General features: G+C 46.3%; 2 protein-coding genes across 2 annotated transcripts in view; one reads left to right on the plus strand and one right to left on the minus strand.

Moving 5' to 3' along the window:
* The window catches only part of LOC148085116 (NACHT, LRR and PYD domains-containing protein 3-like), a 449,698-nt gene that overhangs the window by 159,881 nt on the left and 263,238 nt on the right, over positions 1–26,579 (plus strand). The window lies entirely within an intron of this gene.
* On the minus strand, positions 1,408–26,559 carry LOC148085120 (telomerase reverse transcriptase-like). Its single transcript, XM_087785501.1, has 11 exons — positions 26,417–26,559; positions 26,113–26,303; positions 7,461–7,650; positions 6,668–6,821; positions 5,239–5,394; positions 5,012–5,113; positions 4,860–4,945; positions 4,477–4,593; positions 4,311–4,382; positions 4,065–4,247; positions 1,408–1,627 (listed from the first exon to the last, which is right to left on the minus strand). Exons 1-11 carry the CDS (start codon positions 26,557–26,559, stop codon positions 1,408–1,410), a joined length of 1,614 nt encoding a protein of 537 aa, XP_087641627.1.

The following is a 26,579-nucleotide window of genomic DNA, read 5'->3' on the forward strand; positions in this document are numbered from 1 at the left end:
CTTCTTTACTCTCCTGCTTCGCTCTCCAAACCAAGGGGAGGAGGAGTCACAGAGGAGGGATGGCCAACAGTAGCCGGCCGGCCAACTCGAGTGGGCCAAAGCATCCACGCCTAGTAGGGGGCAATCAGAGCGATTCACGGCGGTGGAGCTGTCTGATATCACTAGGACATTGGACTGTGACAGTTGGGGAGAGAGGTGAAGCAGAATGTTGTGAATTGCTTTCAACTCTATCCAGTTCATGTGTATCTACACTGGCGTAGATCTGACCTGAGATGCCTCCCCATGTTAGAGATGCGTCTGTGAACACCTGAGTGTAATGAAGGACACAACCTAATTCCAAAATTTGATGTCCTGCAAAACCCGACCCTGGTCTTGCTTTGGATCTAGCTTGAGATGACCAAACCATCTCTGGAGGTCCCTCATATGCAGCAAGCCCAGCCGCACCACCTTGTGAGCTGCTGCCATGAGCCCCAGGAGGGACATAACAGCGCCTGCTGTGATCACATGACGCCAAGCTTCCAGCAACTGTGTTGTCAGTCGGAGACCTGGCAAGGATCAACCAGTCATCCAGATAGGTCAAGATCCTCACCCCACTTGCTCTCATTGGTTCCAGTGCTGCCTCCACACACTTGGTGAAGGTCCTGGGTGCCAGAGAGTAGCCGAACGGGAGTCAAGTGTATTGACACACTTGATCCTCGAGGGCGAAACGCAAGTATTTGACTATCGAAACTTCAAATGATGCGTTGGTCAGGTCAATAGATGTCATCCAATCCCCTGGACTTACACCTGTCAGCAGTCCTTTACTGTCAACATACGAAATGGGTTGGTAGCTATAAACTTGTTCAAATAGCTGAGGTCCAGTATGGGCCTCCATCCACCATTCTACTTTGGCACAAGGAAGTACCGGGAGTAAAACCCGCTCATCCTCTCTGCTGTTGGAACCGGCTCTATCACCTTCTTCAGCAGGTCTAGAGACCTAACTTTTTAGACAGGATAACTTCTCCTGTTTCGCAACGTTTGTCCAGAGAATCCCTAAAAAATGCGGATGTGCACATCTTCAGGCGTGGTTGCCAGGCAGGTGTGGTATTCTACCAGTGATTTGACTCTAACCTGAGTTGAGCTGGTCTCCACTCAGTAATCAGTATGCATGAGTATATTTTATTATTGTCTTACTTTATATTCGATTATCCTTTTAGCATTCATTTAAGTATGGCATATATGTTTATAACAATTTTAATCTAACAACTCCACAATTTTTTTAATTAGTGGTTGTTCCGCAGCAACATTTTATCAATAACCCCTTTTATCAAATATTCATCATCTTACAAACAACACATCATTATCATGCACCTGCACACGCTATATGTATGACCGAAACTATAATAGTCTGCCTGCAATATGATTTTTTTATTGTGCGACATAAGACTCAGGCCCCATTCTGAAGTAGTCATTCATCTTTCCCTCGTCGTGCTCAGTCTTCCAGTCCATCCTCGTCATCTTCAGTCGTTCTGACTGTTCCTCCTCAGTCGGTCCGACTGTTCCTCCTCGTATTCCAGTTGGTCCTCTTCGTCCATGTCCCAAGCCCAGTCCATCTTCTCCAACGTCCTCCAGGTCCATCTTCTTCAACCTACACACAAATAACCTTCATTCAGGAGTAGCTCTGACCATGAATATTTTATTAAGGTAAAAAGAAATGGGGATTTTCCCCATGTATTGATCCGTGTGTGTTTCTTCGGATAGGGGAATATGTTTGATGAAACTTATCTTTTGTCTACGTCTGTCTACTCATCCAGGTCAGGACATTCCCTTAACTTGATTTTTTTATATCCTCCGGTGTCGGTTATCGGGGCATCCCCCATTCTTACAACAGGACATGGTACCAAGAATCCCTAAATTATGAACATCATTGTCACCAATCCTGTCCACTGTTCATTCATTCCATTCATACATCAACCTCCCCTAGAGGACACATAAGATCGTGTTTATGTTACCTGTCCTTTGGGCTACTGTTGTCTGGGCATCTCATAGATCACCCTGATATTTTTTATTTATTATCAGTCCAATGGACTTTACCAACACCAACGCAATGAACACACTCTTTGTGCTCACCTCGTCAAGCCTGAATACTTGTTATAATATCCTAAATTATTTCTTAAAATACTTTTGTTATGAAAATCACAAGCAAAAACGTTTTTTAACCGAATAGAAGTTTAAAGGCCTTGAGACACAGCGCCTATTATCGGGCGTCTGGCGCCGTCGGGCAGTCCTGTGTAGTCGATGCCCCGAGTCCCTTTGGTGTGTATTCCCCAGTCGGGAGTCGGCGTCCTCGTCGGACGAAGAGAGAGGCGGGTGCAAGCGTTCAGTCTGGAGGCGGGAGTCTGGCTCAATGGTCAATCCTATTGGTTGAGTGCTAGGTTTAGCTAGCGAATCAGCGCAGGACAATGAAGCGGTGTCCCGCTGGAACAGTTGCCTGTTGTCTCATTTAATCTAATAATTCAAATGTTCACGGGCGGAGCTCACACTCATGGGCGTTGGTTCCGGTCTTCACTTCCAACCTGGGGTCTCACCGGCTCTGTTGGTCCTTTTGTGCACATCTTCAGGTGTGGTTGCTAGACAGACACAAATGTTTATTCTACCGGTGATTTGACTCTAACCTGAGTTGAGCTGGTCTCAGTAATCAGTTTGCATGAATGTTGATTGTGTGCAGGAACAAAAGTTCTTATCATCAAGCAGAGTATACTTTATTATTCTCTTACTTTATATTTGATCATCTTTTAGCATTAATTTATATGCGTATATGTTTATAAGAATTTTAATAGTTAGAAACATTCTAAAAAACACATAACATACATTATTTAAGACTCAAAGAAACAAACTTTAATATTTTCTTTGAGACAAGTTTATATTTCTTACATTTACCTTTAAATGATGAGATAAAAGATGTTGAATTATTTACGACAGTTGATGCAATATTTGACCTCTGACTCGTATTCTTACGAGGTCCACCTGGTATTGAAACCTCGACATAAAAGATTGTTCAAAAAAAGAATCTGTATTTTAAGCTTGTTATTCTTCTTCTATTTATTCTTCTTCTTTTCACGATACAATTGTTCCATTTTAAGATCAATTCTAACAGAAAGGAAATGACATCACACATAGTACAAATCTTTATTTTTCATCTTAGGTAACGTCCACTTCAAGATAGTTCTGTGAAGAAACAAATCATTTCTATTTCAAACAAAGACTTGCTAACAAGTAACAAATGAATGTTCACTGCCTTTGTCTTCCTCAGATTTTCTTCAGAGAAATCCACACAGAATTAAGTTTTTATCTCACAGAGCCGAAAAATATGAAGCAAGTTTTGATAATCGCTACTATTTCAGTCGAGCCACAAAAGAACCGAAATTCAGTAGCAAACCTATAATTATAAAGAACAGATTACTGTGAAAAATAATCCCCCTGAACTGAACTTTAACCTCACAGAGCTACATGTGTCTGAAGTGAACTTTAACCTCACAGAGCTACATGTGTCTGAAGTGAACTTTAACCTCACAGAGCTACATGTGTCTGAAGTGAACTTTAACCTCACAGAGTTACATGTGTCTGAAGTGAACTTTAACCTCAGAGCTACATGTGTCTGAAGTGAACTTTAACCTCACAGAGCTACATGTGTCTGAAGTGAACTTTAACCTCACAGAGCTACATGTGTCTGAAGTGAACTTTAACCTCACAGAGCTACATGTGTCTGAAGTGAACTTTAACCTCACAGAGCTACATGTGTCTGAAGTGATCTTTCCAAACCTTGACGTCCATGAAGAGATACAATCACCTGTGAGGACGATCATCAGTTTCTTCTCCTCTGTTGCTGATGTGTCAGAGCCCAGTGTGGGGCTGTAGCAGAGACGAAGATCTGTAACTGTGAGAACAAATACATTTCAACCTTACACACTAATGTATGAGCTGAGCAGGTTCGTTCTCTTTTTTGAACACATACAGTTACTCAGCAGAATGTTGCTTCAAACACACTTTATGAATCGTAGAAGTGAAAATAGTCGAAGCCACACCTTGAATAATCCCTGTGCACGTGCAGCGACTGAGTGTCCAGCAGCAAACCACACCAGGGGAAGAGACAGAGACGGGGCAGGGCGTCAATGGTAGGATGTGGACCTGGTGACGTTTGGAAGTTGGTCACCATGTTCTGGTGGTCGACGACAAGTCCGTACTCCTGCACCCCGGAGAGCAAAGTCCTGGTGAAAAAGATGAGACGTTTATATTTGGCTCAAATGGTTGATGTAAAAAGTCAAACTCACGGTAGAAAAGACTCTGCTCGACATTTGTCTGTTGTAATCAACAGGAAATCATCGACCAGCCTCATCAAACATCTGCAGACACAGAAAGAAAGGTTGTTGTACGGAACTGGCTCCCCCTGCTGGCGACACGACACAATGACATCTGTCAACTTCACGACAAACGGACACTTTGTCTTTAGGAAGATCTTGAAACAGCGTGTTCTCCATGTGACCATAGTAGAGGCAGCGGAGCAGACTAGACACCACAGAGCCTCGAGGAATACCTTGACCTTGACGGTACATTCTGGAGGACAAAGAAGATTTGATCTTAGGTTGTAAAGTAAAGATGAGAAAATCAAGCCAGAAAACATGGAGGCTACAAACATCCCCTCAGAACACGTCAGTGATTCTTGACCAAGCATTTATTAAAATAATGAGAATTATTTAAGGTTAAAATTCAACATCTGTCCAACAATGACAAGAACATTCTTCTGTCCACGTCTGCTTCTCTCACATCCGTCGATACTGAATCTGTCTGAGCAGAAAGAAAAGTTAAAAATGAACACTAACCTCCTCCTGTACTCAACGATGGTCCCAGACAACAACCCAGTGAAGAAGTCCAGCTGCTCTTTCACACAATCGTCTGTGGAGAAATGCTGGAAGAAATAAAGGTGAGAAAATGAAAACTACGATGAAGAAAATACTTTCAAGGTCATTCTTACCTTCTCTACCAGAACAGTGTGATGAGCTTTCTTGCTTTTCTGCAGCGACGCAACAAAGTTCTTCATGTTGGCTGTTCCTGCAGCTCCGTGGATGATAGTCGCCTGTTTCCACAACACAAATGAGTCGCTTCAGATACACAACGACACAACACGAAAATAAAAAGAACATTTAATGCTTATTTAATGTAGTTCTGACTTCATTGTGTTTCTGTGATCAGTAAACTCACCTCTCGCACAAAAGTCTTACGAAGACCTTCTTCCGAGTCGGCCCAGATTTTGGCAAAAGTTCGTACGTTGAAAACCATGTCCTCGACTGATGAAAGCACTTGACCTATGACCTCTTGAAGCTTCTCGTGAGGGTCGTGACCTCCACTAACAACCGCCTTGTTCAGGTGAAAACACAAACAGAGTTAAAGGTTAAAAAATAATCTAATGTTGAAGCTTTTTTTCTCTTTTGTGCTCATTTTCAAATCCATAAATATTTGGTTATAAATGTCATGTAAAAACATCTTAAACACGCCTTGTTTTAATAGACAAACATCACTAAAATCAATAATGTTATATTGATTATAATCATGTCATATTTACACACAGGAAACAGTCAGAATGTTTGTCCCTCGTTACAAACAAATTAATAATTTCTCTCAAATGTAACATCATGAATATTGTTGGGCGACTTACTTTAAAATAGTAACTTAGTTACAATTACTTGTTACTTCTTTCAAAAACAACCCAGTTTCTTTACTTTTTAACAGGGAAAGTTTTTGTAAGAGAGAAACATTTGTACAAGTGTACGGGTCAGTGTAAGTTTGGATGCTGTGATTAAACAAATCACACAAAAAGGTAAGAACAATAAATGAAAAAAACAAATAGAAATTAAATGCACTGATGGTCATTTTTGTGGCAGATGCAGATGTTCAACTCACGTATCCATTCTTCATTCACTTTTAAAGTAATAACATAAAGTTCTAACTTTCTATCATGTATGGATATAAAAAGCATCTCATAAAAAATAGAAGTAAAAAGACGCTTTTGTTACAGCAAACCTTTACTCCCAACACTGATGATATATATATACTTAGTAACTATGGGCTTATTTTTGTCTCATAATTATGTGTACATGCACAGAGGGTGATCTGAAAATATTTAATGGTTGTACGAGCGATTTAATATTTCTAACTTGTATTTTGGCATTTACAAATACATTTTTACTTTTATATACTGTATACATGTCAGATGCAATTACACAAACTCCCCATTTACGAGTCCTGCAAGTGAAAATGATATATTTAGAAATAAAAATGTATTTTTAAATACCAAAAATACAAGTTAATAAGCCGATATCTACCAATGATCTCTTTAAATAATGTTTTAAGTCAATGTCTCCAGGTGTAGCAAAGATACCTTAACAAAGTAAAAGGGTTCGGCTCTGTTGTCCTTCAATGGCAGGAAGGAGGACAGAACTCGGTGAATGTCGCTCTTTCCCCAAACTGTGGAGCCGAGGAGAGACGGAGACTCTCGCACGAGGGCGAGCAAGACTGCATGTAAGTCGTGAAGACGCATCCTGTGAAACTGGACATGAAGGATGAGACCAACAATAAACATCACATCCATGTGTGCAAGTGAGGATCAACAAGAGGTGAAACACATTTGTACCTGTGTTTTGACCTTCACCCCCATGACCCCAGTGATCGCTCTCATTCCACCCGTCTCTGGAACGAAGCGAAGGCGGGAGACGACGCTTGTACTGGGGAGGGACGCGACCTCGTCTGCACTCAACTCTTCCAGCTGGCATTTAGAAACGTGATTTCTAAAAGTCGCACAAACACATGAGACTTAGAGTTGTTGAGTGGAGAACGTTATAAAAGACTTCAGGCTGAAGAAAAAGGAAGCAAACAAAGAAGAGGAAAAATAACCCACAGACATGTTCAACATTTTAAGAAGCATCTGTCTCGCCTGCAGTTAAATCAAAACTCTGCAGCGAGAATTCTGAGCTGCTCTAGTAGAAGAACTCGCATTTCTCTGATTCTTAAAACTCTTCATTGGCTGCCAGTTTCTTTCAGGATCATTTTAAAATGCTTCCTCCTCGAGGTATTTTTACGTTTCCATGAGCAGCAAGTGAACTTCACATAGTTCTCACACACAGTTTAAAACCTTTACACAGCAGACATGTTTGTTGTCGTTTGTTCCCGTGCACCTGTGCAGAGCCTGTGCAGGTGGGAAGAGGCAAAGTATGAGCCGCCAGTCATTTATTTTGATCTGAAACAAACCCCAGTTCCCAGATATCTGCTGATTATGATCAGTGGTCGATTGATTGAACACAACGAGCACAGACTCAAGACTTCAAGCCTTTAAATCTTGAGATAATTGAATGACTTTCATGTCGGTCCTCGTGTACAGGACACTGTAGTTGTGACGTCATCAGCAATGTTCCTTCACTTGTGTTCACCTGAAAGCCAAGTTCTGTAATTCAGCCCAGACATCGTAGCGATAGAACTTGAGAGTTTTCTTCCGTCCGACTCTCTCAGTGGCGTAGAAGCAGGATCTGACCAAGCCAGTCACGTAACAGCCAAGAAGCCAGGCCAGGAAGTGACCCAGCAGGCGTGTGCGATATGCCAGCTCACTGGGGGGAATCCTTCCTGTCCAGGAAGAGTGAAGACAGCATGAGAGCTGGTAGGACGACCATCAGGGGCCTCATGTACTTACACTAAAAATGTACACACTGAGAAGTTCACATCAGAGACGCATCAACAATGTTTGTTGTTACATGTCTGGATATTAAAGTATTCACACACATGTTTCTCTTTCTACACACTGATGATTCTTGTTCATTTACGACAACATGATGAGTTCTACGTCATTGGTGCTCCGCCCTCCAACGGCTTCGCTATGGGTTTACCCCGAGGCACCGCCTCGTCTCTGAGAAAGCTTAATGAACTCGCCACCCAGCAGGGGGCAGTACCTTCCTATAAAGGTGGGCAGCACCCGCCGCACTTTCTCCTTTTTTCAACTCAGCGAGAAAGCTCCTGACAGTGGAATGTAATGATGGCGAATGAATATTGAAGTGAACCATGTGTGCACGAAGACTCCCTGAAGAGGAGACACACATGTCTGCTTCGTTTTGCCTAGAGGCCCAAATCACACGGGATGATTATGTGGCCTTCCGAGCGCTTCCCACGGCTTTTGACAGTGTTGGGAAGCGTTCGAGGCTTGTCGACCCACGCCGCCTCAGATCATGATTATGATCAACACAGGACTGCCGTGTTGTTTAAAATAACAACACGGCAGTCCTGTGCGCTGCACTCGACAAGCTCACGTTCCAACGTGTTGGGCCCTGATGAGTCGAGCTGAGTCGTCCATCGGTCATTGAAGAAACACTCCTCACAGATGTCGACGAGGAGGACGACTGGCTCGCTGGATGGAGTCGACCATGAGGTATGCGAGAGCGATCAGGTGAGTATCTCTTGCAGGTCTCATGGCCCTCCTGCAGCGCACTCGACGGGTTCACTTGAGAGGTATTAGTGTGCATGTGGCTCCGCCTGTGAGTGTGACGTATTCACAGGCGTCATTAGAGACTTTCGCCGCTAATGCTAAGCTAACATGCTCCGCCGTTCATAGACGGCGAGAGTTTCCTCTCAGAACACAGTTCGGAGGAGGTTTTAAACCCCTTCGTCCGGGTCATGCCGAGACTGTAATAACGGAGTCTGTCCACACGAATGAAGGGCAGACTCAACCATGTGCTTTGTTTCCAGATAAGCAAATGTCCACGAGACCGGCTTGATCAGCTGTGTTTACTTCACTTCTGTGTTGACATGCGCTGACGGGGTTTGACCGCCGATGAGCGTTGTCAAAAAAATCCCGGCGCCATGGATGACGTCACGTTTGGCGGAGAAACGTCATGGATGACGTCACGTTGGCGGAGAAACGTCATGGATGACGTCACGTTTGGCGGAGAAACGCCATGGAACGGACGCACCATTGAGAGGAATGGCCCGGCAGGAGGCGGCGCAGCTCCGCCATCACCTGCATGGGCGTGATGACGAGGCGCGACGAGGATACGCGGAGAAGATCCCGTTCGTCGGCCTGATAAGCAAATGTCCACGAGACCGGCTTGATCAGCTGTGTTTACTTCCGTGTTGACATGCGCTGACGGGGTTTGACCGCCGATGAGCGTTGTCAAGAAAATCCCGGCGCCATGGATGACGTCACGTTTGGCGGAGAAACGTCATGGATGACGTCACGTTTGGCGTGATGACGATGCGCGACGGGGATACGCGGAGACGGAGATCCCGTTCGTCGGCATCATCATCTGGTGCTGGGGGGAAGCGTCACCAGAGACCAGCCACACCAGCAGCTCCAACAACATCGGCAACAGCGGCGGCGTGCGACGAGTGAGCGTCGCCAAGATCCGCAGCGCGAGCCGGGGAGCCAGCAGCCGCAGCAGAGTCGACGGACGAGGGCTCCTCCCCCTCCCTATTCATTCAAGGGAATGTGTCGGGAATAAAACAAGAGAACGTATGACGTTTCTGTGGTTCGTTCTGAGAGAGATGTTGGTAGCGTGCATGTGTTTCCGCCTGTGAGTGTGACGTATTCACAGGCGTCATTAGAAACTTTCGCTGCTAATGCTAAGCTAACATGCTCCGCCGGTCATAGACGGCGTGATTTTCCTCTCATAACACAGTCCGAAGGAGGTTTTAAACCCCTTCGTCCGGGTCATACCGAGACTGCAATAACGGAGTCTGTCCACACGAATGAGGGGCAGACTCCAACCACATATGTTTTGTTTACAGACGAGCAGAGGTCCGCGAGACCGGCTGAATCAGCTGTGTTTACTTCCGCGTCGACCAGCGCTCGTGCCCGACAGAGCGTGACAGCTGATGAGGTGAGTGGAACCTGGGGGTACTGTTGAACTCGGAGGAAGGATACGCGCGCCTCCCGGACGTGCGTATCCAGCCCATTCTCCGACTGACAACACAGTTGCTGGAAGCTCGGTGTCACGTGACAACAGCAGGCACTGTTATGTCCCTCCTGGGGCTCATGGCGGCAGCCCACACGGTTGTTCGGCTGGGCTTGCTGCACATGAGGGAGCTTCAGAGATGGTTTGGTCGTCTCAAGCTAGACCTCAAGCGGGAAAGAGGTCGGAAAGTGCGCCTTCCCGCTCGGGTTTTGCAGGACATCCAGTTTTGGAACTCTCACGCCAACCTCAGGCGGAGAGTTCCATTGGGTTGCGTCCTTCGTTACACTCAAGTGTTCACAGACGCTTCCCTGACAGGTTGGGGAGGCACCTCGGGTCAGGCCTACGCCAGTGGGGTCTGGAGCAGTCCGGTGCTCAGACACATAAACTGGCTAGAGCTGAAGGCGATTCACAATGTCCTGCTTCACCTCTCTCCCCAACTGTCACAGTCCAACGTCCTAGTATTTTCAGACAGCTCCACCGCCGTGGCGTACGTAAATCGCCAAGGTGGAGTCAGATCCCCAGCCCTTCTGTGTGTGGCAAGGAAGATTTGGCTGTGGGCGGACTGTCACCTGCTTTCGCTCAGAGCCCAGCACGTCCCGGGCGAGCTGAATGCAGTAGCGGACAGACTGTCGAGGGGGGCCGTCCAGGACGAATGGGGTCTGTCCGAGGCAGTGGCAAGCGAGATCTGGTCTCGATTCGGTCACCCGGTTGCAGACCTCTTCGCCAGCAAGGAGAACTTCAAATGCCCTCTTTGGTTCTCCCTCAGGGCTTAGGACCGCCCCCCACTAGGCGTGGACGCTTTAGCCCATTCGAGGTGGCCGGTCGGTCTGCTGTTCGCCTTCCCTCCTCCGCGGCTCCTTCTCCCCTTGATTCGGAGGACGAGGCGGGGGGGGCTGAGGCTAATTCTAGTGGCACCAGACTCCCCGGGGGCGCTCTGGTTCCCAGAGCTGGTGCGCATGGCGGTCGGGGCCCCGTGGGCCATCCCTTGGGGCCCCGCTGCCCTGTGTCAGGCGGGGGGGACACTGACAGCGCCCCCGGTGCTGGGCCGGCCTCTCAAGGTGTGGCTCCTGCACGGGACGAGCTGATCGGGACCTTGGACCCGGACGTTCTCCACACGCTGGAGAACGCCCGGGCCCCATCAACACGTAGGCTTTATGCCTCAAAGTGGGGGATATTCTCCCGCTGGTGTTCAGACAGGTCCTTGGACCCCAGCTCTTGTTTGGTCTCCGCTATCCTGTCTTTCCTGCAACATTTGCTGGATAACGGGCGGACTGTGGCGACACTGAGAGTGTTCGCATCAGCCATAGCGACGAGGCATGTCGGTTTTGAGGGTGCTTCGGTTCGCGCCCACCCCTTGGTGGCGCGTTTCCTGCGGGGTGCCTGCAGGCTTCGACCTCCTGCAAGGCCTTCCAGCCCTCAGTGGGATCTCCAGTTGGTACTGGACTCTCTCACAGGCCCGACCTTCGAGCCTCTTGACCAAGTCCCACTGGATATCTTGTCTTTCAAGGTATCGCTCCTTCTGGCACTAACAACCACGAAGAGAGCAAGTGAGCTTTTTGCCCTCTCCATTAGCCCTGAGTGTCTTTCCTTTGGCGTCGAGGAGTCTTCGGTGTCTTTGCGTCCTAACCCAGCGTTCCGCCCGAAGATTCTGAGTTCCTTGTTCCGGGCGACGACCTTCACGCTGCGGGCCTTTCACCCGCCGCCTCACTCGGACCCGGGTCAGGAACGTCTCCACCTGTTGTGTCCAGTGAGGGCGTTGGCCTGTTACTTGCGGCGGGTGGCCGAGTTTAGGCGCTCTGATGCCCTTTTTGTCTGCCACGGTAGATGCCGGCGGGGAGAGGCGGTCTCCCCCCAGAGGTTCTCTCATTGGGTGAGATCGGCCATTATCCGGGCCTACCGAGCAGCGGGTGGATCCGCTCCTAGCGGTCTGAGGGCACATTCCACCCGTGGCGTGGCAGCCTCAGTGGCTCTTTTGCGGGGTGTGGCAGCAGAGGATATCTGCTCTGCTGCCTCTTGGGCGTCCACGTCTACCTTCGCTAAGGCCTATCTCCTCGACGTAACGGCGGGATCAGTAGCTCATACTGTTTTGAGCGCTGTTGTGCCCCCCTCAGGGCCCACGGCTCAAGTGGGTTTGGACCCTGGGCCGGCGGGGCCCTAGTGATGCTGCTCCAGGAGCGGCGTCCAGCTGGGGGTACATTTATCCCGTCAGGCTTCGCCTTTTGGGTAAACCCATAGCGAAGCCGTTGGAGGGCGGAGCACCAATGACGTAGAACCCCTGAGTTATCTATCATAACCTCAGGTTCTACGAGTTGGTGCGAAGCCATCCAACCTCGTCGCCCAGCGGCCGCCCTTCTCGCTGAGTTTTCAGTTGGAGAAAGTGCGGCGGGTGCTGCCCGCCTTTATAGGAAGGTACTGCCCCCTGCTGGGTGGCGAGTTCATTAAGCTTTCTCAGAGACGAGGCGGTGCCTCGGGGTAAACCCATAGCGAAGCCGTTGGAGGGCTTCGCACCAACTCGTAGAACCTGAGGTTATGATAGATAACTCAGGGGTTTTATACACGAGTGTTCATCAGTTATTTTAGACAATTTAGAAAAATTGTCAGAAAATATAGGCTTGTTTTGATAACATATTAAAATGATCCACCAGAAGCTGAACAGGTTTGAATTGAAGCTCAGCAAGAGCAGGTTTTTGGTTTGTTATGAAAATGATTGTTTACATTCTCTTGGTCTCCACTCCCTACGCAGGTGAAGCCAATTAGTTAATGAGGGCTTTAACTATAAAGTCAGTGAGTCAGTCTTCCTCTCCTGTGTCGTGACGGTCAGGTTCTGGGACGTGTGGTCCTGTTCTCCACTACTTGGTATGGTATTCCATTGACTCAAAGTCCAACACAGTGATCTAAATTAGTTATTGTTTTCTCTTCACAATTGGGTTCTTTCTTTTGTTTTAGGGATGAGCAGATACTATGCCCTGCCTTGCCTCTTTGTGTTTAGTTTGGGTTAGTTATTCTGTTCGCTATACAGTTATTTAGGTTTGGTTCAACTTTGAGACTTGTATATTGTGTTAATGTGTTTATTTCCTGTGGGTTCTTTTGTTTAGGTTTAGCACTTTGTTTTAGTTTTTCGGAGTAGCGAGGTGTTGTGCATTCTTCGTCTTCTCTACCGGGGCAAACCATTCTTCACCTTCTCTACCAAACCATTCTTCATCTTCTCTACCGGGGGAAACCATTATTCATCTTCTCTACCGTGGCAAACCATTCTTCACCTTCGCTACCAAACCATTCTTCATCTTCTCTACCGGGGGAAACCATTCTTCGTCTTCTCTACCGGGACAAACCATTCTTCACCTTCTCTACCAAACCATTCTTTGTCTTCTCTACCGGGACAAACCATTCTTCACCTTCTCTACCAAACCATTCTTCATCTTCTCTACCGGGGGAAACCATTCTTCATCTTCTCTACCGTGGCAAACCATTCTTCACCTTCTCTACCAAACCATTCTTCATCTTCTCTACCGGGGGAAACCATTCTTCGTCTTCTCTACCGGGACAAACCATTCTTCGTCTTCTCTACCGGGACAAACCATTCTTCACCTTCTCTACCAAACCATTCTTCATCTTCTCTACCGGGGGAAACCATTCTTCGTCTTCTCTACCGGGACAAACCATTCTTCACCTTCTCTACCAAACCATTCTTCATCTTCTCTACCGGGGGAAACCATTCTTCGTCTTCTCTACCGGGACAAACCATTCTTCACCTTCTCTACCAAACCATTCTTCATCTTCTCTACCGGGGGAAACCATTCTTCACCTTCTCTACCAAACCATTCTTCATCTTCTCTACCGGGGGAAACCATTCTTCGTCTTCTCTACCGGGACAAACCATTCTTCACCTTCTCTACCAAACCATTCTTCATCTTCTCTACCGGGGGAAACCATTCTTCACCTTCTCTACCAAACCATTCTTCATCTTCTCTACCGGGGGAAACCATTCTTCACCTTCTCTACCAAACCATTCTTCATCTTCTCTACCGGGGGAAACCATTCTTCGTCTTCTCTACCGGGGCAAAACATTCTTCATCTTCTCTACCGGGGCAAACCACTCTTCATCTTCTCTACCGGGGCAAACCATTCTTCATCTTCTCTACCCGGGCAAACCATTCTTCATCTTCTCTACCGGGGCAAACCATTCTTCATCTTCTCTACCGGGGCAAACCATTCTTCATCTTCTCTCCCTGGGCAAACCATTCTTCGTCTTCTCTACCAAACCATTCTTCATCTTCTCTACCGGGGGAAACCATTCTTCACCTTCTCTACCAAACCATTCTTCATCTTCTCTACCGTGGCAAACCATTCTTCACCTTCTCTACCAAACCATTCTTCATCTTCTCTACCGGGGGAAACCATTCTTCGTCTTCTCTACCGGGGCAAAACATTCTTCATCTTCTCTACCGGGGCAAACCACTCTTCATCTTCTCTACCGGGGCAAACCATTCTTCATCTTCTCTACCCGGGCAAACCATTCTTCATCTTCTCTACCGGGGCAAACCATTCTTCATCTTCTCTACCGGGGCAAACCATTCTTCATCTTCTCTACCGGGACAAACCATTCTTCATCTTCTCTACCGGGGCAAACCATTCTTCATCTTCTCTCCCTGGGCAAACCATTCTTCGTCTTCTCTACCGGGGCAAACCATTCTTCATCTTCTCTACCAAACCATTCTTCATCTTCTCTACCGGGGGAAACCATTCTTCGTCTTCTCTACCGGGGCAAACCATTCTTCACCTTCTCTACCAAACCATTCTTCATCTTCTCTACCGGGGGAAACCATTCTTCGTCTTCTCTACCGGGACAAACCATTCTTCACCTTCTCTACCAAACCATTCTTCATCTTCTCTACCGGGGGAAACCATTCTTCATCTTCTCTACCGTGGCAAACCATTCTTCACCTTCTCTACCAAACCATTCTTCATCTTCTCTACCGGGGGAAACCATTCTTCGTCTTCTCTACCGGGACAAACCATTCTTCACCTTCTCTACCAAACCATTCTTCATCTTCTCTACCGGGGGAAACCATTCTTCGTCTTCTCTACCAGGACAAACCATTCTTCACCTTCTCTACCAAACCATTCTTCATCTTCTCTACCGGGGGAAACCATTCTTCACCTTCTCTACCAAACCATTCTTCATCTTCTCTACCGGGGGAAACCATTCTTCGTCTTCTCTACCAAACCATTCTTCATCTTCTCTTTCGGGGGAAACCATTCTTCATCTTCTCTTTCGGGGGAAACCATTCTTCATCTTCTCTACCGTGGCAAACCATTCTTCACCTTCTCTACCAAACCATTCTTCATCTTCTCTACCGGGGGAAACCATTCTTCGTCTTCTCTACCGGGGCAAACCATTCTTCACCTTCTCTACCAAACCATTCTTCATCTTCTCTACCGGGGGAAACCATTCTTCGTCTTCTCTACCGGGACAAACCATTCTTCACCTTCTCTACCAAACCATTCTTCATCTTCTCTACCGGGGGAAACCATTCTTCCTCTTCTCTACCGGGACAAACCATTCTTCACCTTCTCTACCAAACCATTCTTCATCTTCTCTACCGGGGGAAACCATTCTTCATCTTCTCTACCGTGGCAAACCATTCTTCACCTTCTCTACCAAACCATTCTTCATCTTCTCTACCGGGGGAAACCGTTCTTCACCTTCTCTACCAAACCATTCTTCATCTTCTCTACCGGGGGAAACCATTCTTCGTCTTCTCTACCGGGACAAACCATTCTCCTCTTCTCTACCGGGGCAAAACATTCTTCATCTTCTCTACCGGGGCAAACCACTCTTCATCTTCTCTACCGGGGCAAACCACTCTTCATCTTCTCTACCGGGGCAAACCATTCTTCATCTTCTCTACCGGGACAAACCATTCTTCATCTTCTCTACCGGGGCAAACCATTCTTCGTCTTCTCTACCGGGGCAAACCATTCTTCATCTTCTCTACCAAACCATTCTTCATCTTCTCTACCGGGGGAAACCATTCTTCGTCTTCTCTACCGGGGGAAACCATTCTTCGTCTTCTCTACCGGGGCAAACCATTCTTCGCCTTCTCTACCAAACCATTCTTCATCTTCTCTACCGGGGGAAACCATTCTTCGTCTTCTCTACCGGGACAAACCATTCTTCACCTTCTCTACCAAACCATTCTTCATCTTCTCTACCGGGGGAAACCATTCTTCATCTTCTCTACCGGGGGAAACCATTCTTCACCTTCTCTACCAAACCATTCTTCATCTTCTCTACCGGGGGAAACCATTCTTCACCTTCTCTACCAAACCATTCTTCATCTTCTCTACCGTGGCAAACCATTCTTAACCTTCTCTACCAAACCATTCTTCATCTTCTCTACCAAACCATTCTTCATCTTCTCTACCGGGGGAAACCATTCTTCGTCTTCTCTACCGGGACAAACCATTCTCCTCTTCTCTACCGGGGCAAAACATTCTTCATCTTCTCTACCGGGGCAAACCATTCTTCACCTTCTCTACCGGGGGAAACCATTCTTTGTCTTCTCTACCGGGACAAACCATTCTTCACCTTCTCTACCAAACCATTCTTCATCTTCTCTACCGGGGGAAACCATTCTTCATCTTCTCTACCGTGGCAAACCATTCTTCACCTTCTCTACCAAACCATTCTTCATCTTCTCTACCGGGGGAAACCATTCTTCGTCTTCTCTACCGGGACAAACCATTCTTCACCTTCTCTACCAAACCATTCTTCATCTTCTCTACCGGGGGAAACCATTCTTCATCTTCTCTACCGGGGGAAACCATTCTTCGTCTTCTCTACCGGGACAAACCATTCTTCACCTTCTCTACCAAACCATTCTTCATCTTCTCTACCGGGGGAAACCATTCTTCATCTTCTCTACCAAACCATTCTTCACCTTCTCTACCAAACCATTCTTCACCTTCTCTACCAAACCATTCTTCATCTTCTCTACCGGGACAAACCATTCTCCTCTTCTCTACCGGGGCAAACCACTCTTCATCTTCTCTACCGGGGCAAACCACTCTTCATCTTCTCTACCGGGGCAAACCATTCTTCATCTTCTCTACCGGGACAAACCATTCTTCATCTTCTCTACCGGGGCAAACCATTCTTCATCTTCTCTCCCGGGGCAAACCATTCTTCATCTTCTCTACCGGGACAAACCATACCGGGACAAACCATTCTTCATCTTCTCTACTGGGGCAAACCATACCGGGACAAACCATTCTTCATCTTCTCTACCGGGGCAAACCATTCTTCATCTTCTCTACCGGGACAAACCATACCGGGGCAAACCATTCTTCATCTTCTCTACCGGGGCAAACCATTCTTCATTTTCTCTACCAGGGCAAACCATTCTTCATCTTCTCTACCGGGGCAAAACATTCTTCATCTTCTCTACCGGGACAAACCATTCTTCTTCTTCTCTACCGGGACAAACCATTCTTCGTCTTCTCTCCCTGGGCAAACCATTCTTCGTCTTCTCTACCGGGGCAAACCATTCTTCATCTTCTCTACCGGGACAAACCATACCGGGCAAACCATTCTTCATCTTCTCTACCGGGGCAAACCATTCTTCATCTTCTCTACCGGGGCAAACCATTCTTCATCTTCTCTACCGGGGCAAACCATTCTTCATCTTCTCTACCGGGGGAAACCATTCTTCATCTTCTCTACCGGGGGAAACCATTCTTCATCTTCTCTACCGGGGGAAACCATTCTTCATCTTCTCTCCCTGGGCAAACCATTCTTCGTCTTCTCTACCGGGGCAAACCATTTTTCGTCTTCTCTACCGGGGCAAACGATTCTTCATCTTCTCTACCGGGACAAACGATTCTTCATCTTCTCTACCGGGACAAACCATTCTTCATCTTCTCTACCGGGACAAACCATACCGGGACAAACCATTCTTCATCTTCTCTACCGGGGCAAACCATACCGGGATAAACCATTCTTCATCTTCTCTACCGGGGCAAACCATTCTTCATCTTCTCTACCGGGACAAACCATACCGGGGCAAACCATTCTTCATCTTCTCTACCGGGGCAAACCATTCTTCATTTTCTCTACCAGGGCAAACCATTCTTCATCTTCTCTACCGGGGCAAACCATTCTTCATCTTCTCTACCGGGACAAACCATTCTTCATCTTCTCTACCGGGACAAACCATTCTTCTTCTTCTCTACCTGGGCAAACCATTCTTCTTCTTCTCTACCGGGGCAAACCATTCTTCATCTTCTCTACCGGGACAAACCATTCTTCATCTTCTCTACCGGGGCAAACCATTCTTCATCTTCTCTACCGGGGGAAACCATTCTTCATCTTCTCTACCGGGGGAAACCATTCTTCATCTTCTCTACCGGGACAAACCATTCTTCATCTTCTCTCCCTGGGCAAACCATTCTTCGTCTTCTCTACCGGGACAAACCATACCGGGGCAAACAATTCTTCATCTTCTCTACCGGGACAAACCATTCTTCATCATTTCTACCGGGGCAAACCATTCTTCATCTTCTCTACCGGGGGAAACCATTCTTCATCTTCTCTACCGGGGGAAACCATTCTTCATCTTCTCTACCGGGGGAAACCATTCTTCATCTTCTCTACCGGGGGAAACCATTCTTCATCTTCTCTACCGGGGGAAACCATTCTTCATCTTCTCTACCGGGACAAACCATTCTTCATCTTCTCTACCGGGGCAAACCATTCTTCGTCTTCTCTCCCGGGGCAAACCATTCTTCGTCTTCTCTACCGGGGCAAACCATTCTGCATCTTCTCTACCGGGACAAACCATACCGGTGCAAACCATTCTTCATCTTCTCTACCGGGACAAACCATACCGGGGCAAACAATTCTTCATCTTCTCTACCGGGGCAAACAATTCTTCATCTTCTCTACCGGGGCAAACCACTCTTCATCTTCTCTACCGGGGCAAACCACTCTTCATCTTCTCTACCGGGGCAAACCATTCTTCATCTTCTCTACCGGGGCAAACCATTCTTCATCTTCTCTACCAGGGCAAACCATTCTTCATCTTCTCTACCGGGACAAACGATTCTTCATCTTCTCTACCAGGGCAAACCATTCTTCATCTTCTCTCCCGGGGCAAACCATTCTTCATCTTCTCTACCGGGACAAACCATACCGGGACAAACCATTCTTCATCTTCTCTACTGGGGCAAACCATACCGGGACAAACCATTCTTCATCTTCTCTACCGGGGCAAACCATTCTTCATCTTCTCTACCGGGGCAAACCATTCTTCATCTTCTCTACCGGGACAAACCATTCTTCATCTTCTCTACCGGGGGAAACCATTCTTCATCTTCTCTACCGGGGGAAACCATTCTTCATCTTCTCTACCGGGACAAACCATTCTTCATCTTCTCTCCCTGGGCAAACCATTCTTCGTCTTCTCTACCGGGGCAAACCATTCTTCGTCTTCTCTACCGGGGCAAACCATTCTTCGTCTTCTCTACCGGGGCAAACCATTCTTCATCTTCTCTACCGGGGCAAACCATTCTTCATCTTCTCTACCGGGGCAAACCATTCTTCATCTTCTCTACCGGGGCAAACCATTCTTCATCTTCTCTACCGGGGCAAACCATTCTTCATTTTCTCTACCGGGGCAAACCATTCTTCATTTTCTCTACCGGGAGAAACCATTCTTCATCTTCTCTACCGGGGCAAACCATTCTTCATTTTCTCTACCGGGGCAAACCATTCTTCATCTTCTCTACCGGGACAAACCATTCTTCATCTTCTCTACCGGGAGAAACCATTCTTCATCTTCTCTACCGGGGCAAACCATTCTTCATCTTCTCTACTGTGGCAAACCATTCTTCATTTTCTCTACCGGGGGAAACCATTCTTCATCTTCTCTACCGGGACAAACCATTCTTCGTCTTCCCTACCGGGACAAACCATTCTTCGTCTTCCCTACCGGGACAAACCATTCTTCGTCTTCTCTACCGGGGCAAACCATTCTTCGTCTTCTCTACCGGGGCAAACCATTCTTCATTTTCCCTACCAAGGCAAACCATTCTTCATCTTCTCTACCGGGGCAAACCATTCTTCATCTTCTCTACCGGGGGAAACCATTCTTCATCTTCTCTACCGGGAAAAAACATTCTTCGTCTTCTCTACCGGGGCAATCCATTCTTCATCTTCTCTACCGGGACAAACCATACCGGGGCAAACCATTCTTCATCTTCTCTACCGGGACAAACCATTCTTCATCTTCTCTACCGGGACAAACCATACCGGGGCAAACCATTCTTCATCTTCTCTACCGGGACAAACCATTCTTCATCTTCTCTACCGGGGCAAACCATTCTTCATCTTCTCTACCTGGACAAACCATTCTTCATCTTCTCTACCGGGACAAACCATACCGGGGCAAACCATTCTTCATCTTCTCTACCGGGACAAACCATTCTTCATCTTCTCTACCGGGACAAACCATACCGGGGCAAACCATTCTTCATCTTCTCTACCGGGGCAAACCATTCTTCATCTTCTCTACCGGGGCAAACCATTCTTCATTTTCTCTACCGGGACAAACCATTCTTCATCTTCTCTACCGGGACAAACCATTCTTCATCTTCTCTACCGGTACAAACCATTCTTCATCTTCTCTACTGGGGCAAACCATTCTTCATCTTCTCTACCGGGACAAACCATTCTTCATCTTCTCTACCGGGGCAAACCATTCTTCATCTTCTCTACCGGGGCAAACCATTCTTCATCTTCTCTACCGGGGCAAACCATTCTTCATCTTCTCTACCGGGGCAAACCATTCTTCATCTTCTCTACCGGGGCAAACCATTCTTCATTTTCTCTACCGGGACAAACCATTCTTCATCTTCTCTACCGGTACAAACCATTCTTCATCTTCTCTACTGGGGCAAACCATTCTTCATCTTCTCTACCGGGACAAACCATTCTTCATCTTCTCTACCGGGACAAACCATTCTTCATCTTCTCTACCGGGGCAAACCATTCTTCATTTTCCCTACCATGGCAAACCATTCTTCATCTTCTCTACCGGGGCAAACCATTCTTCATCTTCTCTACCGGGGTAAACCATTCTTCATCTTCTCTACCGGGGGAAACCATTCTTCATCTTCTCTACCGGGGGAAACCATTCTTCATCTTCTCTACAGGGGCTAACCATTCTTCATCTTCTCTACCGGGACAAACCATTCTTCATCTTCTCTACCGGGACAAACCATTCTTCATCTTCTCTACCGGGGCAAACCATACCGGGGCAAACCATTCTTCATCTTCTCTACCGGGACAAACCATTCTTCATCTTCTCTACCGGGGCAAACCATTCTTCATCTTCTCTACTGGGACAAACCATTCTTCATCTTCTCTACTGGGGCAAACCATTCTTCATCTTCTCTACCGGGACAAACCATTCTTCATCTTCTCTACCGGGGCAAACCATTCTTCATCTTCTCTACCGGCACAAACCATTCTAAACCATTCTTCATCTTCTCTACCGGGGCAAACCATTCTTCATCTTCTCTACCGGGGCAAACCATTCTTCATTTTCTCTACCAGGGCAAACCATTCTTCATCTTCTCTACCGGGGCAAACCATTCTTCATCTTCTCTACTGGGACAAACCATTCTTCATCTTCTCTACTGGGGCAAACCATTCTTCATCTTCTCTACCGGGACAAACCATTCTTCATCTTCTCTACCGGGGCAAACCATTCTTCATCTTCTCTACCGGCACAAACCATTCTAAACCATTCTTCATCTTCTCTACCGGGGCAAACCATTCTTCATCTTCTCTACCGGGGCAAACCATTCTTCATCTTCTCTACCGGCACAAACCATTCTAAACCATTCTTCATCTTCTCTACCGGGGCAAACCATTCTTCATCTTCTCTACCGGGGCAAACCATTCTTCATTTTCTCTACCAGGGCAAACCATTCTTCATCTTCTCTACCGGGGCAAACCATTCTTCATCTTCTCTACCGGCACAAACCATTCTAAACCATTCTTCATCTTCTCTACCGGGGCAAACCATTCTTCATCTTCTCTACCGGGGCAAACCATTCTTCATCTTCTCTACCGGGGGAAACCATTCTTCATCTTCTCTACCGGGGCAAACCATTCTTCATCTTCTCTACCGGGGCAAACCATTCTTCATCTTCTCTACCGGGGGAAACCATTCTTCGTCTTCTCTACCGGGACAAACCATTCTTCGTCTTCTCTCCCTGGGCAAACCATTCTTCGTCTTCTCTACCGGGGCAAACCATTCTTCATCTTCTCTACCGGGACAAACCATACCGGGGCAAACCATTCTTCATCTTCTCTACCGGGGCAAACCATTCTTCATCTTCTCTACCGGGGCAAACCATTCTTCATTTTCTCTACCGGGACAAACCATTCTTCATCTTCTCTACCGGGGCAAACCATTCTTCGTCTTCTCTACCAGGGCAAACCATTCTTCGTCTTCTCTACCGGGGGAGACCATTCTTCGTCTTCTCTACCGGGACAAACCATACCGGGGCAAACCATTCTTCATCTTCTCTACCGGGGCAAACCATTCTTCATCTTCTCTACCGGGGCAAACCATTCTTCATTTTCTCTACCGGGACAAACCATTCTTCATCTTCTCTACCGGGGCAAACCATTCTTCATCTTCTCTACCGGGACAAACCATTCTTCATCTTCTCTACCGGGGCAAACCATTCTTCATTTTCCCTACCATGGCAAACCATTCTTCATCTTCTCTACCGGGGCAAACCATTCTTCATCTTCTCTACCGGCACAAACCATTCTAAACCATTCTTCATCTTCTCTACCGGGGCAAACCATTCTTCATCTTCTCTACCGGGGCAAACCATTCTTCATCTTCTCTACCGGGGGAAACCATTCTTCATCTTCTCTACCGGGGGAAACCATTCTTCATCTTCTCTACCGGGGCAAACCATTCTTCATCTTCTCTACCGGGGCAAACCATTCTTCATCTTCTCTACCGGGGCAAACCATTCTTCATCTTCTCTACCGGGGGAAACCATTCTTCGTCTTCTCTACCGGGACAAACCATTCTTCGTCTTCTCTCCCTGGGCAAACCATTCTTCGTCTTCTCTACCGGGACAAACCATACCGGGGCAAACCATTCTTCATCTTCTCTACCGGGGCAAACCATTCTTCATCTTCTCTACCGGGGCAAACCATTCTTCATTTTCTCTACCGGGACAAACCATTCTTCATCTTCTCTACCGGGGCAAACCATTCTTCATCTTCTCTACCGGGACAAACCATTCTTCGTCTTCTCTACCAGGGCAAACCATTCTTCGTCTTCTCTACCGGGGCAAACCATTCTTCATCTTCTCTACCGGGGGAGACCATTCTTCGTCTTCTCTACCGGGACAAACCATACCGGGGCAAACCATTCTTCATCTTCTCTACCGGGGCAAACCATTCTTCATCTTCTCTACCGGGGCAAACCATTCTTCATTTTCTCTACCGGGACAAACCATTCTTCATCTTCTCTACCGGGGCAAACCATTCTTCATCTTCTCTACCGGGACAAACCATTCTTCGTCTTCTCTACCAGGGCAAACCATTCTTCGTCTTCTCTACCGGGGCAAACCATTCTTCATCTTCTCTACCGGGGGAGACCATTCTTCGTCTTCTCTACCGGGGGAAACCATACTTCATCTTCTCTACCGGGGCAAACCATTCTTCATGCTATTCACCCGCGGTTGCTAGGAGACGAGCAGCATCACGGAGGTGAAGCTCTGCACTCTTGCATCAAGTTTGTTCTTCAGGCGGTTCTCAGGATCACAACATCTGATGTGATAACGCATCGTTTCCAGGACCAGCAGCTGCATCTGACTTCGTTAAGAAACACCTGAAGAAGGTGGTGGATCCAAACACTTGGGTCGTTGTGGGGGAGCAAATATTCTGATTTGAATGTTGACAACAAGAAGTTCTCAGAGTGAGTTGTTGTCTATAAAGTTTTTGTGTTAAATATATCTTGTTTATATAGATTATCATTCTCACATAAATATATATATACATGTATATTTATTTATTGTTGCGTCAAGTTTTGTTTGTTCAAGAGGTGTGAGACTAATATTTACTTGTGTTATTGTCACAATCCAGTTAGGAGCAGCAGTTTGTAGTGGAGGGTATGAAAGCTGCCAAGAGAGTGTGTTTGTTAGGGTTTGGGCGTGTCTCGTTTGGGGGTCACTTCTGCCAAGGAGGGTGGGTTTTGGGTTATGTTGTTTTAAGGGATTGTTTTTGTTCTGTGTTTGATATTCATGCCTGGTCCGCCATCAGTGCGCATCTTCACCACTTTGTGTGCTTATTTATCTTTATTATTTCCTGTCTTTCAAGCATTATGCATAACTTTCTTCTGTGGCACAAATCAGTCCCCTTTGAATGCACAAGAACAATCACGGATCCAAACGGGCGTTATCTTGTTGTTGTTGGGAAACTGTGCCACACTCCAGTCATGCTCATCAATGTATGGTCCAAACTGGGATGACGAGGGCTTCTTTAAATCCTTATTCTCTAATTTACCAGACATATCTTCGCACCTCCCTACATTTGGAGACTTTAATTGCTGGCTAGACCCAAAACTCGATCGCTCTTCTAGTCGAAGTTGTTTACCCTCACGGTCGGCCAAAACTATCCAAATGTTTAAGGAGCAATTTTCAGTAATTGACCCTTGGCGATATCAAAATCCCACCGCTAAAGCCTATTCATTCTTCTCAAATGTCCACCACACTTTCACACGTATAGATTATTTTCTTGTTGACAACCGATTTCTGCCTGAGATAAAATCCACCACATATGAAGCAATTGTTATTTCAGATCATGCTCCGGTCACTATGACAATACATTGTGTAGATATGAATAACAGCCGCACTCCATGATGTTTAACAACCGTCTTTTGTCAAATGACGACTTTGTTAAATCTATATCAAAACAAATAGATTTCTTAGTGTCAACAAGACCCCGGCAGTGTCAGCTTCACTGCTATGGGAAACTCTCAAGGCCTATATTAGAGGTGAAATAATCTCATACACTAACTACGAGAGAAGATTAAAAAACACTAAAATTAAAGAATTAACGAAACGCATCAGTCAGCTGGACTTGATCTACGCATCCTCCCCGTCACCTGACCTCTATAAGGAGCCTTTCCCTAAAAACTGAATTTGAACTATTATATATATATAGATTCAACTGTTACGATCATGGTGATAAGGCCAGTAAATTATTAGCATATCAGTTACGACAGATTTCAGCCTCACAACTCAAATTCAAACGCCTTCTGGAATAGCAACTGATCATAAAAAGATAAACAATGAGTTCAGAGACTTCTACAAAAATCTGTACAAGTCAGAGAATAAGGAAGATATTTCAGATGAAAAATTTTTTTTTGACAATACAGTTGACTGTCATCTCATGAACATCTTTCCTTTTATTTCTTGTTTATTTTAAATGCTTGTTTAGATTGACAATGTTATTATCTACAGGATGTGGGGGGTGTGTATGTGCGGACCAGGCATGTTTTGTTTTTGTTGTTTTGTTTTTATTTATTTTGTTTTGTTTTAGTTCTTTTTATCTTTTCTGTTAATTATACAAGTATGTATCTTTACATCTTTTCATTTTTTTTATGAATATACTGTATATGTTTGAGTGTGTGTGGATATATATGTATACTTTTATTTTTACAGCGGCAGAAATGTTATTTCTCTTCTTCTGATGGACATTTTCTTCTTTCATATTTTTTTTTATTTTCTGTGTATCATTCCATTTACGCTGTTGAGCTGTACTGGTTGTTTTATGTAAAAAGTCAATAAACAAATATCTTTAAAAAAAAAAAATATATATATATATATATATATACATGTATCAAGACATTCATCATAAATGAAATGAAGTGAACAATGAAAGGACATTAAAAACTAAATAAATAATCAACAATACTTAAATAATCAACTAATAAACAGAATATCAACAAAAAAGCAAGTTAATGCACAGGTAGTGCAAGTGGAGGTGAGAGTGATGGTAGGACAGGGATGGAGTTTAATCTCCTGACTGGTGGAAGAAGCTGACCTTTAACCTGCTGGTTCTGGCCTGAAGACTGCGCAGTCCTCTGCCTGACGGCAGCAGTGTTACTGCCGACCCTCACTGTCTGTGGTCTCCCCGTCAGGAAGTCCAACAACCAGTTGCACAGGGAGGTGTTGAGTCCCAACCGGTCCAGTTTGAGGATGAGCTGCTGGGGGATGATGGTGTTGAATGCTGAGCTGTATTCGATGAACAGCATTCTGACGAGTCTTTAGTCTCCAGGTGGGTGAGGGCTGAGTGGAGGGCAGCAGAGATGGTACCATCAGTCGAGCGGTCAGACCAATATGCAAACTGGAAGGGGTCCAGGGCGGGGGGGAGCTCAGAGTTGATGTGCTGCAGGACTAGCCGCTCGAAGCACTTCATGAGGATGGGAGTGAGTGCGATCTGACGGTAGTCGTTGTAGCTGGAGGGGGACGACTTCTTCGGGACCGGCATGATGGGGGTGGCTTTGAGGC

The sequence above is a fragment of the Callionymus lyra genome, chromosome 2 (genome assembly GCF_982586985.1).
Source record: "Callionymus lyra chromosome 2, fCalLyr1.hap1.1, whole genome shotgun sequence".
NCBI lineage: Eukaryota > Metazoa > Chordata > Actinopteri > Syngnathiformes > Callionymidae > Callionymus > Callionymus lyra.

Bases quoted from the DNA above. Each gene is read 5' to 3' on its own strand.
- LOC148085120 (XM_087785501.1), bottom strand. From the start codon at position 26,559: ATGCCGGTCCCGAAGAAGTCGTCCCCCTCCAGCTACAACGACTACCGT. The intron at 4,946-5,011 runs GTAAGAATGACC...TATTTCTTCCAG, and splicing joins ACACTGTTCTGGTAGAGAAG to CATTTCTCCACAGACGATTG. The intron at 4,594-4,859 runs GTTAGTGTTCAT...TTTGTCCTCCAG, and splicing joins ATCGTTGAGTACAGGAGGAG to AATGTACCGTCAAGGTCAAG.